The sequence below is a fragment of the Orcinus orca genome, chromosome 11 (genome assembly GCF_937001465.1).
Source record: "Orcinus orca chromosome 11, mOrcOrc1.1, whole genome shotgun sequence".
Classification (NCBI taxonomy): Eukaryota; Metazoa; Chordata; class Mammalia; order Artiodactyla; family Delphinidae; genus Orcinus; species Orcinus orca.
In genome coordinates, this window is record NC_064569.1 from 46,680,964 (window position 1) to 46,696,287 (window position 15,324).

Consider the following 15,324-nt stretch of genomic DNA (forward strand, 5'->3'; position numbering starts at 1 on the left):
ATGACATTTGGTTCTCATTCTCTTTGAAAAATACCAGGGTAGCACATCTATTGTAATATTGGTTGTAAAGTACTCCCTATCACATTAAATCAAGAGGACGAAAACTCCTCAAGTGTGTACAAATACCAAATCATCCCTTCTTTTTTCTATCAAGTTTTTAAAATGGTAACTACCATTGGCTTTATTCTGAGAAATAACTTTTGGTTTCTTTCTTTTTTTGGTTTTCTTTCTTTCTTGGTTATTTTCTAACTGAAAATAAATGGTGATGTTTCATAGAAATTTAATTTTTATAAAACGTTGCCTACCACAATTAAGGAATATTTATTCCCCAATATCTTAAAAAAAACAGATAAGATTATACACAATAACTATCCCATCATTTAGGGTCAATAGTGGAATTGAGAGAAAATATATAAAAGTTGTGTGAACATCTATTAAGATACACTGTAAAAGAAGTCTTGTACCACAAAGCACAGGAAGATCAAACTGAAAATTGTAAGCATTCTTTCTCATAAATAAGTCAAGTGATTTGATATTTATCTACATTTTTAATTAAGTCTATGTTATTTTAGGATATCTTAAACTACTAGATTCACTTTGTTAATTCAATATGGAGTCTCAAAATTACAGATATTCTTTTCCTGCAAATTCTTTTCCTGCAAAGCTCCCACTGTTTCTCCAGACAGCTAAGATTATATGTCATCCATAAGTTTCAGCACACAAGAAAAGTAAAAGAAAAATCACGTTAATGTAGAGTGAATCTAACTTTTGAATTTCAGGTGTTAATGATTTAAACCTTTGCGCTTAAGTCCGGAAAAATTAAATCCTTTAAAAGAAGTTCCTAATCCTTGCGTAGACCCCTTATCGATGCCTGGATCACATCTGGCAATAATGAAGACAAATTAACACGATTTGGAAGATCTAGCAATATGATAACGCCAAACCATACAAAATCACTTCTCTGCTCTTAGTCACTGGTGGTCCCAGGAAGGATCAACTTCCTGTCTTGGACTCTGGTGTCTAAATTAAAGGAGGAAAATCTTACTGCAATCTGGGTTCCAGGCTTCTGGCTCACAAAAAACAAAGCTCTAAACTCACTAAATAGGAAAACTTTACCCCCAACAAACCCTCTGAGAAGAATCTGCTTTTCTAATACATGCTTTTAATTTAGTTCAAAGAACTGACAATGACATAAATTCACACCTTCAACAGGTTAGTAGATTTTAAAGTTTAATGTACTATATTACCTTCTTCAGTGCTAATAAGGCAAAAAAAAGTTTCACCATCTGAATTATTAAACTTAATGTTTGTTTCATTCAATTACTTCAAACTATGTCACTTAATTTTGGAAATGACTATATTCTTTTTTGTATGTGTATATAGGCCAGTCATGTAATGATATTTTCACCTAAATACTGCTTAAAACAAGTATTTTAAATAACTGTATACGTTTAAGTAACAGATTTGATACTCAGTTTTTAACAAGTAGAGTTGTGGTGACCAAATTAGGAAAATATTTTAATTCTTCAAGAATGTTGCAGAATAGGTTAAGCGTACCTTTTCTTTAAGAGCTGCTCATTCAGGAGAAAGCCAAGCACAGCAAAGAATTCCACCAGCATCCCATTATAACCTGGAACAGAGGATGAACACCACATCTGCTCTAGACATTTTAACTATAGAAATGCGAAATAAACCACTCTTGTTATAATCAAAGTGATGGTGGATGTGAAACTATGTGGAAAAGCACAAAGCATTAGACGACATAAAGCATTATTATAATTAAGGAAACGTGGCGTGAGCAGTGATTTCAGCAATGGTGGTTGTACTAGAGTACACTGGACTACAACACATCTTTTCATGTGTAGAGTTAGAAATAAATTAATGTACCTCAGATCTCTGGAGCTCCCTGGTTTGAGTCTATATTACAACCACCCTGGGAGGTACAGAGAACAATAATGTGTTCGTATTTTAACGTGCTGAATGCAATTTTCACCAACGTGAGACGTCATAATATGAAATCACTAAGCCTACAATGTGTTCAAAATAATGAAGGTTGTTATCGTATAGATGGGGCTTGGGATCGAAATGACACATTTATTCAATGTAATGTGCAAAATAAAATGAAGTGACCTCTATTCAAAACACGTACAAGACAGTTATTGTTTAAAATGCTTTAGTACTCATTTTCAATAAAAAGGAATCTGGCATTATAAAAATACATAAAATAGTCATGGATTTATACCATTAATTTACATAAGATATTTTCTGCATAAAGCAAAGTTATAAAATAGTAAAATAGTTTTAAAAGGTATTCTTATATGAAAGTTACTCCTAGTATAAAATTTTTATAACTTTTTGTAATTTTGGTCCATTGGTATAAATAAGACATTTAATCCTTTTAAAATTCATAGCTCCACTTAAAAACATAGGATTCTCTCTCTTTTAAATAAAAGTCCACTTGAGGTAGTATGTTAGAACTCTTCCTTGGTCCCATTCAGTCTATGTGTCCAAGTCATAAGACTGAAAATTTGAAGTCCTGTGGTTTTCTAAGGTCTGTTTATATGTACATGCGTGATTTTCTTGCTGAAAATCTGTCCTTTCTTTCCCATCTTCCTCTGACTCACAGTCCAAGTTCGGGGAAGAACGAGCTTTCAAGTGAAAGGTTCTTGGCTGACAATCTGATGACTGTCCAGAGCTTGAAAAGGCATCCAGGTGAGGTCTTCTCAGAGGCTTTCCAAACGTTCCTGAAAGAAAGAATCCCCTTGAGCACATGGGGCCTTTCGGAGCAATCAACAAAATGCATTTCAAATGAAGGAGCATCTTCCCCCATGAATGTGAATACCCCACGGACGTTCTACAAGTCCACATTATGGGACTCAGGTGTATGGTTGTATATCTGTGCTATGGAGAAAGACCTTACAGAATGGAGCTGAGGGCATGTGTGCCCCTCTTATACACACATCCACTGAATACAAGCAGCCCTTCTTTACCACGTCTCAGGACTTACAGTAACATTCACCACTGAGCAATGAAGTTCCCCAACAGAAGTTCTCCCGAGTCCTAGCAGTATTAATTGAGAGCCCCCAATTCTCCACAAAGCGCATTTGGATAGTAACGTACAAGTCGACTGTTCCTGAGTATAGCACATTTCTCTCAAAACAACCCGTATGTCTTGCCCTTTCTTCCTTAGTAGCAAATTATTATTCCATTGACTCAAATTATTGCCTCAGTCATGTAAAAGATATTATTTTCATTTTTTCAAAAAGGAATATGAATAATTATACCATGACAAAACATGAAATTTCTTAAAAGCTGGGTAAAGTATTTTAAAATTCTATTAAAAAAAAAAAAGTTGTGGTTAATGTTTCCGTATTTCCATGCAGTGAAAAGATGATTTCAGTTCTTCCATCTCATCGTCCCCCTGCACTAGACTAAAAAATCCACAGATGAACCTCAGCGCCTGCCAGTGTCCACCAGCACTACCGAGGGCTTTAGGGCTCTGACAGTCTCCTTCGCGGGAGGTAGTCCAGCTTGGTTAATGAGCAGCTGCTGCCAGGTAGGACGCCGTCTGCCCTTTGACTGTGAGTTCAGTTATAAGCCACCAGACATCCCAAACCACAGTCATGCTGTGCACACAACTCCACCCCAAAGGCTGTTGTAGCCCAAAACCACTTTTTCCACATGACTGACAAACTGCACTCCTAAGTCACTTCCAAAACTCTTGTCTTCTAGATGATGCCACACACAGAGTTGCCCAGAAAGTTCCTAAGGCCTAGCGCTGGATTAAATACATAATCGAGTAAAATCCGCACATCTGCCTTTGCTTTTAGAAACAAAGATACTCACTAATACAATGTCACGACAGCATCATTAAAAAGAAAAACAAACAAAAAAACGACACCAAAAACTATTTTTCACCAGTCTGGCATTCAAAGCTCTCATAGCTCTCCTGCATGCAACTTGGAATGTGGGTCCTGAGTCAAGGTGTCTAATAATTTAATAAACTTACCCATGAAAGATTTACTCAAAGTAACCGATGCTGGCTCTGGACTTGGACTAAAATCTGCCGAAGACTTGTTCAGACATAAGTTGTTCATTCCAGGTCCTTCGTGTTGAGAGTAAGAAGAGCTGAGTAACTTCCTCACATGGGAAGGCCATCCTGTATCACTGACACTCTGCTCGCAGGATTCTTCTGAAGGATGAGGACACGGGTAGCCCTCCTTCTTCTTTATGTAACTGGACTCAAAGTGTTCCATTAAAGCTGTTCTTGGGTCAGGACCACAACCTTTTAAATTTGGGGACAATATCCGGAGACAGAGTTAATGCTTCTGGAGGTCTCTCCAGGAAACGCAACTCAGATAAGAAAACCACATACCTGTATGATAGGCTTCAAAAGGATCTGAGCCATACACACTCCCCTTCAAATACACAGGGCCTGAGGGTCCCAAAAAGGGACAAAGGAATGGGTCTGTGGCAGCTTCCACGTCGGCTTCACTGCTGTTGTCAATGTGGCATGTCCCTTTAAAAACCACATCTTAGTCACTGAATCAATTTTGTTCAAGTACCATTCAACAGTCTCTCTCCACTTCTGACAGTTTCCATATTTATAGATGAAAAGTTTAGATAGACTATTATACAAAGGAAACACTGTAGAAATTTATGGTAGAGTTTTTTCAAAATTTATTGATGCCTACGGATTAGTAACTGCGTAAATGTGTGGTATCTTACTAAAGGAGGACTTGATTAACCGTTGAACTGGAGCTAACCTCGTTGCTGGCCCCACCTAGTTTCCAAGAGACACTGATCTGTGTATGGACACTGCAGCTGAAGCAGCCATGGTCTGAACCACATGATGCCGCCAGCACTGCCTGCTTCCTCCAGAAAGTCACTGATGACCAGTATAAGGCATTGGCATTTAACCAATGACCTCTTAATGGCCAGCTCAAAGATGAGCCCGGCCAAACAAACAAAAACGTATCCATGAGTATCTGAGCTAAATGACCCAGAAATGATATGCTGGTTAGTAGTGGACACAGCAGCTGAAGGACAAGAGACATCATGAGGGTGAGAGATGCCACGATGGACCATGTACCTGGGCAGCAAGAACTGGGCACTCAGAGGGTGGGTGGTGGTCTCAGCGAGAAGCAAGTGTGCAGAATGTGACTCAGTAATGCCAGTGGCCTCTAGGGCTGCTCTGAGGGGGGGGCCAATCTCCAGCCCCAGCATCCAGGCAACATGGCGCTACTATGCTCCAGTTCTGTCCCTTTAGACTTTTGTAAGCATCTTTTCAGTAAACCCTGCTCCAGCTGAATAAGCTTGGGCCTCTGCTCTTTGCAGCCAAACGAGTCTAACAGGGACTACAGCTTTTTTTTTTTTTTTTTTTTTTTTTTGCGGTACGCGAGCCTCTCACTGTTGTGGCCTCTCCCGTTGCGGAGCACAGGCTCCGGACGCGCAGGCTCAGCGGCCATGGCTCATGGGCCCAGCCGCTCCGCGGCATGTAGGATCTTCCCGGACCGGGGCACAAACCCGCGTCCCCTGCATCGGCAGGCAGACTCTCAACCACTGCGCCACCAGGGAAGCCCGGGACTACAGTTTTTTTGCTCAAATCTTCTATCTCTATACCCTCTATCACTGCCTTGCCAAGCACTTTGCAATTATTTGTGGAATTTTTTGTCTCACCGTTGACTAAACTGTGAAACTGAAAACAAATATTCTTCCCTCCCAACTACGGAGTCCATCACAGAGCAGATATTCAATCAACACTTGTGGGAAAAGATGGTAAGATGTTTGAGAATAATGTCACTAGCTGCTAGTTACTGAGCCCTTAATATGTGTCATTTTCCGTTATCATTGTATTTAATGTTCACAACAACTTAATAGGGAAGGATCATAGCTGCCCAAGGTTATGCAGGGAATGTCAGAAGTGGGTCTTGAACCAAGCTGATGCCCTTGTATTACGCTGACTCCTTATTATTCTTTAAACAATACAGTTCTTAAAGTGAGAGTCAGTATTAGATGTCTCTAACAGAATGATTTTAAATCCTGACTTTTTAAGACCACACATGAAACCAGTTAATGTCATTTAAGTAAGAAGAACACCCAGGGCCAAAGAACATTTACAACGTAAAGGAAGTATTACATCGCCTGGTGGAATTAAATTTTATTTAACCTACTTGTCTTCTGTTATTGCTGGAAACAAAGATTTGTCTAGTATTTAAGAGAAGGGCATAACTATTTAATTTCAGCTTTGCCAGTGATTTTGGGCCAGGGCCCTCCATATATGGGGGTATCAATTTCTTGTGAAAATTAATATTATATTTGAATTTCCACTGGGTTATTTCAAAACAACTACAGCCCACGTTCATTTTAAGCACGTACCATTACTGCCGTGTTGTGGTAAGAAAAATCCGCCTCCTGAAGAAGTGACAAACTGGTGGTGGCTTCCACTTTCTGAGGAGACGTACCCATCCTGTCTGTCAGCTAATGTTCCCTGAGATGACAAATAACTCGGGGTGTCAGCCGGCAAGTTGGTCTCATCTGGAATCAAACAACAGCATTCCATTAACCAAGAATGATCGTAAATGCCACAGGGGCTTCCCTGATGAACGGTACGTTCTGCTTGGTTTTCGGTTCAAATCACATCAGTCGACTCTTGCAAAACCTTGATGTAAGGCAAACCAGGGCTCTGCTGCTCTGGGGCGCCTGAGCTGACTTTCTACTTTATGGCCTGTGGGATATTCCTCCCAAATTTCAAAAACAACAAATGCTGACAAAGGTAAAGGTAATTTTCATGGGAGCGTATCTAAGGTTTTGAATTAAGCTTGATTTCTGCCATATTCCCAACTTAATATTATTCACTGATGTAGGAGTTTTGCACATATAAGTCAAAGCCCCTCTCCCACCAATAACTAGAATCTTCCCTAGATGCCTGTACACACACATGCACACATGACAAAACGAAAAACGATGGCATGGTGTGAGCCTCATGACTGAAGGGCTCTTCCTGGTCCTCCATCACCAGCTTGTGACAGGGTCAGACTGGTTTACGCTGTGATTTGGATCGTCTCTCATAGCCAACAGGATATTCTGATGAGGTTTTGACAGAAAGCACTCATCTTTAACCATCAGCTTTATTCTGGGCCAGGGTGTTATTTTTAGCTAACCGTAGTTCTGCAGCTTTGAAACAAATGAGTCACCCTTGGGACACGGCCTGAGACTGTGAGACACACACTCAGAAGGAAATCACGGTGGGACCATAAGCACACACACGACTCCTGCACCCTATGCCAGGCTTCTGCTGACACACCTGTGTTGGTGATGCTGCAATCTTCGTTCCTCCGCCGTGTGTGGTATATGATGACCACCCACACGAGTGACGTGCCCACCACACAGCAAACCACCGCGATGATCACGATGCCCACGGTGGCCCATCCATCGTCATCCAGTGATGAGGCGGTCATCTGAGGGGAGTCGCAGGTGGGGGTGGGGATCACGCTGAGGCGCACGTGGCCTCTCTCGGTGCCCAGGGTATTAGACATTTCACATGTGTACTTCCCGGCGTCCCTGACATCAGAGTCCACAATGATTAGCAGCTGGTTGCCTGCTGCAAAAAAGTGCCTTTCAGTGACCACCAAAGGGCTGTCATCCTTGGTCCAGTTCAATCTGGGAGGAGGGCTCCCTCCCGCGATGCACTGCAGGACGGCCGTTTCCCCCTTGGTTACAGTTCGATCTAACAGGGGCCGCAAAAATGATGGCGTCTCTGAAATGACAAGTTATGTTTTTAATCTCCGACATGAAATTAGGGTTCGCACAGCATAAGACCTCGCGCTTAAATTTATTCAAGTGGGAGCTGAAAACTGTATTCTCCCACAACCTCACGCCCATGCTTCTTTAAGACCCTACACACGTATACAGCATCTGGGATTTCATTTTATCATTTGGCTGTCATTTACTTATAACATCAGTTAAGGATAATATTTACTATTTCCTTTCTCTCAGTCTGTCTCACTCTTGGCAAGGCTGGGGAATGGTGGAAGTGGGGCAAAGCAAAACATTTTAGACATTTTTTAGAATTAGAAAATGTATAAAAATAAATTCAAGCACAACTGTGTGTTGATGGATGAAAAAAATCAGAATGTTTACATTTTTAAAGGGAAACTTCCTAGTGCTAGATGTCCCAGCCTATATTAAAATTCTGAAAATAATTTACTTTTATTATTTGGTGTTCATAGGTTACTCTGATTTACTCTTTCAAAGATACACAAATGATTAACATGCTCACATTTTTAAAAAGCATCTGTTTAGGTAAATGATAAAAGATGAACTCAGATTTCCACAGTGGTTTATGGGAGGCTGAGAAAAAAGTTAGGGCCCTTTCTATCTATTTATACACTTATTTTCTTATATTCTTTATATTGTTAAGACTTCTGGTAGAGACTGCATGACGGAAAGAGCAGAGAAAGGTGACTCCTGCAAAAGGGAAAGCATCAAAGAATTTACTTTTCCCCCTCCTCACATGGGAGGGAGCAGATTCATTTCACTGGCCACAGGCCTGAAGATGTAACACACTCGCGACTTCAAAGCTTCTGAGAAGCCATTGTCCCCTCCAGGAAAGGGCAGTGTCCTATGATCATCTCTCACCCTCTCCACTTCGGACACAACTTCTCACAGCTTCTTAGGGCCTTTGGGTGAGCTGGTACATTTAACGTATATCACAAAATCTGAAAATATCCACTTACCGAGGACAGTCAGAGTTGCATTTGCAGAAATGCTTCCTGCACTGTTTTGAGCGGTGCAGCTATACACCCCGATGTCCTCTATCTTCACGTCCACGATAAAGAACACGTCATCCTCGGGCATTACATGCATGCGTCTCTCCCTCGCGGCCGGGAAGTCTGTGCCCCCGTCCTTCTGCCAGGCTATCTGTGGGGCCGGGTGTCCCAGGGCAGCGCACTCCAAGCGTGCCATGGCCCCAGCGCGGATGGTGAGGTCCATGGGGGTCTTGGTGAACGAAGGAAGCACTGAAATCAGAGACACAACATGGGCAATTAGCATTCTGGAGTTTGAGAGGTTCATTTTCATTCCCTTTTTTTTTTTTTTTTTTTTGATACTTATGAAGGTCCCTGACATAGTAAGGCAGGGGTTATTTCCAACTGCAAGATGACATGGAGTGATTAAGGTACTCCCTCAAGGTTACACAGGTACAGAAATGATGGAGTCAGGATGAAACAGGTCACCTGAGCTTCAGACTGATCGTCTTTCTGCTATTTTCCAGTCGCTTTTTAGTTTCCTCAATAATTACCTGTGAGACTTTAGGCGAATGAGTTTATCTCTTTGTTACCCTGACCACACCATCTTTTTTTTTTTTTAAGTCCCTCCTGGCTCTAACATTCTATGACTTTAGACATGTGCTTTGTCCCACAATTTTTTGTTCAATGTGTCAGGCCTCAGCAACCATTTATTGAATGAATGCATTAATGAATCATATTTTCTACCATGAAAGATACAAACAATTAAATGCTAAACTATACAACTGTCTACCTGCCACACAAAGCACAGGATGAGACACTTTTATGAACAGCAGCTAAAGCTTACTGCATTTACTGAGCACTTACTCTATTCCAGGCATTCTGCTAAGTTCTTTACACAAATTATTTTATTTAACAATTATCATACCTCTATAAGGTAGGTACTATTACTCCTAACTGAAAGATGTGGAAAAGGAGGCACAGAGAGGTTAGGTAACTTGCTGAGAGTTCCACAGCTGTAAGTAGGAGTGGTAGGGTTCAAACCCAGATCTCTGAGCTAAGGGTGGTGTGCTCTCTATTGGTGGGAATGTAAATTGGTGCAGTCACTATAGAAAACAGTATGGAGGTTTCCTAAAAAACTAAAAATAGAGCTACCATATGACCCAGCAATTCCACTCCTGGGCATATATCTGGAAAAGATGAAAACTCTAATTCAAAAAGATATATGCACCCCCATGTTCATAGCAGCACTATTTACAATAGCCAGGACACGGAAGCAACCTAAGTGCCCATCAACAGATAACTGGTTTAAGAAGATGTGGTACATATACACAATGGAATATTTACTCTGCCATAGAAAAGAATGAAATATTACCATTTGTAGCAACATGGGTGGACCTAGAGAATTTCATACTAAGTGAAGTCAGACAGAGAAAGACAAATATTATCACTTATATCTGGAATCTAAAAAATAAACTAATATGTATATAAAAAACAAACAGACTCAGACACAGAAAACAAACTTACGGTTACCAAAGGGGAAAGGGAGAGATAAACTAGGAGTATGGGATTAACAGATACAAACTACTTTACATAAAATAGATAAGCAACAAGAATTCACTGTATAACACAGGGAACTATATTCAATATCTTATAATAACCTATAATGGAAAATTATCTGAAAAAAATACATATAACTGAATCATTTTGCTGTACAACTGAAACTAACACAGTATTGTAAGTCAACTATACTTCATTTTTTTTTTTTCTATACTTCATTTTAAAAAAAAAGGTGATATCCTTTAACTCTACACTTCATGGCCTCCCACATCAGACCAGTACATTGTGAACTCTCACAGAGCAAAAAGTGTCTGGTTCATCTTGGTTACCCACCATGCTAAGTATGGGGTCTTCAACACAAAAACTGCTTGCTTAACCAAGACTATTAATCTTGTGGAGTGAGAAGGGTTAGGCGGAGAACTGTAAGAGCAGAGGATAGGGTTAGCAGTAAGAAAAAGAGAGAAAATGAGAAATATGTTTCTAAAACATATCTTTAAACGCAAAAGGAAAAGTCAGATCACATACTATTTACTGTGAGCTTGGCTTTGACAGAGTAGGATGAACCAAAGTGATTGGAGATGACACACTGATATCTCCCTTCACTGGTAAATTCCACACTGCGGAGCCGAAGAATGGTGGTGTACTCCATCACCTCCCCACCTTGGGCCCGGAGGTGTGCATAATTTTCCATTTCAGCATCATGCAGTAGTTCATTGTCTTTTTTCCAAGCAAAAGTCATTGGGGAATCACTGCTGCTGGCAGCTGAGCAGATAAAACTCAAATTGGAACCTTTTATTGCCGACTGTGTTTCTGGCTGAACTGTGATCTGGGGTTTAGGAAAATCATCTGTTCAAAATGGAGAGGAGGAAACAAAACAGTTTTAAGCTTGAGTCCAAATGCTACTCAGATCTGAACACCAAGAAACTCAAAACAAACAGTGGCTTAGGTTTTTACCCTCTGTGTATGTTTCACAGATGGACCAGCAGTCCCAGTGTTGAAAATAACAGACTGGGAGAGAGTTTATAAAGTAATTCATTCATTTCAACTAGAGACTGAGCCCTATTTATCCATCATTAACTGGGAGGAGACTGATATATTGGAATACAGTTTATTGCAGACCTCTTGGCTTTTTTTTTTTTTTTTTTAACATAAATACAAGAAGAAATCGGTTAAGACACTTCCAGGCTCATGGATCATCTTGAAATGCTATTAGGAACTGCATTTTTTCCCCATGTTCTTCATAAATAAGCAGAAAAATTAAGAAATCGAACATCAATAATGATAATCAATACCACTAAAGGCAGCAAATTAACACCACTTACCAAAAATAGAACTCATTAAAAAGACCAGTCATTTTTAGGTAGAGCAGGAAAAAACAATCCTGTAGTGAAAGGAAAAGCATTTCTCAAGCTCCCTGTGAGCCCCTGGCTCCAGCCTGGAGTTTAGAGTGGACAGTCCATCAGGTCGCGGTGCCACATTGTCAGAGCTACATTATAATTACAGCTAAGCAACTCTTTCATTCCAAACAGTTATTTTTAGTTCTCTGTTACTTTTTGGAAAAGTTACCTTTTTGAACTTCAGTTTCTCAGAGATGGTCTAAACCCAGAAGGAAGCATCTTAAAGCAACCAAAATGTATTACTTGGGTGCTCTGAAAAAAATTACGTGTGTGTGTGTGTGTGTGTGTGTGTGTGTGTGTGTGTGTGTGTGTTTATGAATGGGGTATGGGGGACCCTCTGACAACTGCAATGCAGGTAATTTCCAATGCCACGCCTGCATGCTGTAATCAAGATAGTTTCTTCTTCTGTGTGATTATTCTAAAATTCTCATCTGCTAAAAAATCTATGGGTACTATATAGATATGGGAAAGTGTGTGCATGCATGTGTGTGTGTGTCTCAAAGTAATAGAGAGTTCATATCTCGAAGACTACAGAACTGAGAAATCAAGACCATGGAAAAGGAATAGCTCAGGTCCTTACAGATGAATGCCAAATGCTTACTTAGATCCAAAAGCTACATCAGATGTTTTATTTCCAGAAACTGTTGGGACCACTTAATGCTGCAACCTAAAAAAAATATGGTTTTCTTGTACTTAGCTAAACAATCCTAGGCAAAGCAGTTTTAAATAAAATTTTAAAGGCCAACGTAGAATTAGGTTCTGCAGTATCTTAACACACATACTAAAATTCAAACAAGTTTTGATTTCATGTTCTGTACGCACATTTAGTTTTACAAAGGTCTCCATGGCAGCAAATAGTAAACGGCAGTGTAGTGCAGCAGACGGAAGACGGCACCAGAGAGAGGAAAACTTGGGTTTTTGATCCAGATCTGCTATCTGAAGTTGGGTAAGCAAATTTCTAACGCTGAGATGCTTAGATGCTAAGACAATGGACCTTACATTTATTTACAATAAACTCAAACTTTCTGTTACTTGTAATGTTTTACCCACTAATAGTAAAATTTTTAGCAGACTATAAATCACTAGCTAATAATTTTCTCTTTCTACTCACCATAAACAGCATCTGCACAGGATTTAAGTCAGTCTCTTCACTGAGCTCACAAGAGCCTCTCAACAACCCCCGGAACTGGGGAGAGCAGAGAGCAGCGCTCCCATTTCATAGATGTGAAGACTGAGATTCAGGGAATCACAGTTAAGTAGCAGGGCTGTGACTATCCTTCAGTTCTCCCAAGATCCAACATCATTCTCTTTCTACCAAACCACTCTGATGCCAATTTTATAAATTATAGAAAAAATTTTTCCTTCCATCAGTGAAACTGTGGTCCTCAGCAAGCTACAGATCCATTCTCATCTACCTCAGCAGAAATAAGAGCTTTATTAAGGGAACATAAATTTATTGAAGTCCATTATTTGGACAAATGGGAGAAAAAAAAAAAGAAGAATGAATAAAAAAGTCAAAGGCCATAGTTCCACTCACCACACACAAAGCCATCTGGGCTAACAGCAAAAATACTTCTTCCCTTCAGCAGCTGAGGATGGGCACAACTGGCATTTACAAAGCTCTGAAAGTTGTTTTCCGCCACCCACTGTGGGAGCCATTTTAGTTGGCAATCGCACAAAAGGCTTGATGTATTTAAGTGCCTGAGGAGAGTAATTACATTCAATTTGTTTTGTACGAAATGCAGATTTCTACAAGTATAAACTAAACTCAAGTAAATATTAACAAAGCAATGAATGGGGAAACCAAATACACACATCCCATGGACTAAATATTCTATAGTCCATCTTAAAATGCAAGACATGGAACTCGCACTGTTTTTTTGTTGGTGGTGGTGGTGTTCTTACCGACCAGCAGAGACAGAAGTGCTGATACACCAAAAATACCTTACTACTGAAGACTGGTTACTGTGATGAGGCACTGTACTGTATTGGGTCCCACAAATTTCAACCGCCAATTTGTAACAGAAAGAAAAAGAAACTCCTCTTTTCAACAAAGGGAACAAAAAACCAACTCCTCTTGCTTTCTGGTAACAAAAGTTAAGTGATGTGATGAATGTGCCAGACACTTTCTATAGATACATAATCCAGGATAATCCACCCCACGTCAGTTTCCCCCTCCATGCTTTATGTGAAACTCTTGGAAGGAAAAGAAAAGCTTACAGTTGCTGAAGTTTCTTCATTTGTGAGAATGCATTGCCTTGTAATGACATGATTGCGTTGTCGCTCAGGTCTCTGAAAAAGCAAGCAAGTCAAATACATTCGACGGAATTATGGTCACTATGTGCCTTCAGGCACAGGGTGGGCCCACGCTGCCCACGCCATTCGCCACAAAAATACTCTCTGTGCTGAGATGCACAAATGGGGGTGACTAGAACTCATTAGGAAGCCTGGATTCAAGAACAAGGATATCTGCATCAGAGGCAGGTTCTGTTACGGTGAGAGAGATTTCATATCACCACATACAGGTTTTTTGACTCTTAAGGGCCTAAGCTGTTCTGCCATGTTATTTTATTACACTTCTTATTATTCAAATTAGTAACCATTAGTAACTTTTAAATGCACAAATAAAATTCCTCGTAATTATGCTTTTAAAAAACCATCATGTATAGAATACCTTCTATGATATGCAACCATGTTAAGTGATTTACGTTTACATATTATTACATTTAATCCTCACATCGACCCAAAAGCAGATGGTATAACTACCTTGGCTTGGCGTGAAAGGGGCAGGTAAGATTTGAACTCAATTATTTTCAATTTCCAAACCTATGCTCTCAGTCACTAGCCTATTCTGTCACACACAACTCACTCGTGGGGAGACAGGTAGGTGTTCAGACAAGAGGTTCTCACTAAAACAAACAAAACAACAAACACTTCAGGCAGGACATTTATAAAATGAGAGAATGTTCTGGGCTGGCTTTATTTTTAACTGGTGCTTATGAGCGCTCTGGATTAAAGTCCTCTCCACAGTGATTACTACTCTGTTTTCCTTTAAGAGGGTGGAGAAAAGGGATTTTGAATGAGACAAGCGGCAACAGAAGACAGAATCGAGGTCCCAAACGTGGGCAGAGAAAGAGGCTGAGAGAGTCACGAAGGTTTAGGAAACTGAAGCAGAGGCGAATGCCCCACGGATCCACTAACTCCACTTTCCCAGAAATGAAATGGGTCAGATGACAAACCCTTTTGGCTAGCTTCCCTTTGAAAATAATTTGTTTCAGTGAGCCCAGCAATACTGGCCCGCCTTTCCAGATGACACTTTGCAGAGTTATCCCCTACAACCTGCCCTGCTACACTGTCGGCGTGGCTGGCGATCCAGAGCTCCCTGCAACCAATGAGTCATTGCGAAGACGGCAAGATGGTGGTGCACAGACTAACAGCTAAACACACAGCACCAGTGACGGTACCAAGCAAATGTGTATCTTACATGATAACTTTTGTCCAGGTTAACAGATAATACAACTTTTGGCTATAAGCATTCCTTAATAGTCAGGGTGGACACACTCTGCTGCTTCAGACTCCCACTGAACACATATATGTGCACCCACGGTTATCAGAAGCTG

General features: G+C 40.3%; 1 protein-coding gene across 7 annotated transcripts in view; it reads right to left on the reverse strand.

The window, feature by feature from the left end:
- Positions 1-1,217: 1,217 nt before the first annotated feature.
- Positions 1,218-15,324, reverse strand: part of LRIG3 (leucine rich repeats and immunoglobulin like domains 3) — a 47,350-nt gene continuing 33,243 nt past the window's right edge. For 3 of the 7 annotated variants that reach the window (XM_033440503.2, XM_033440511.2, XM_033440509.2), the window contains 10 exons: positions 13,925-13,996; positions 13,242-13,405; positions 12,527-12,640; positions 10,833-11,153; positions 8,739-9,020; positions 7,307-7,759; positions 6,379-6,537; positions 4,376-4,519; positions 4,010-4,285; positions 1,218-2,744 (listed from right to left, as the gene is read on the reverse strand). In XM_033440503.2, coding sequence (XP_033296394.1) covers positions 2,500-2,744; positions 4,010-4,285; positions 4,376-4,519; positions 6,379-6,537; positions 7,307-7,759; positions 8,739-9,020; positions 10,833-11,153; positions 12,527-12,640; positions 13,242-13,405; positions 13,925-13,996 — 2,230 coding nt within the window. In that variant the 3' untranslated portion in view covers positions 1,218-2,499. The remainder of the gene's footprint in view (positions 2,745-4,009; positions 4,286-4,375; positions 4,520-6,378; positions 6,538-7,306; positions 7,760-8,738; positions 9,021-10,832; positions 11,154-12,526; positions 12,641-13,241; positions 13,406-13,924; positions 13,997-15,324) is intronic. The other 4 variants (XM_033440505.2, XM_033440504.2, XM_033440506.2 and 1 more) reach the window with 4 other exon arrangements.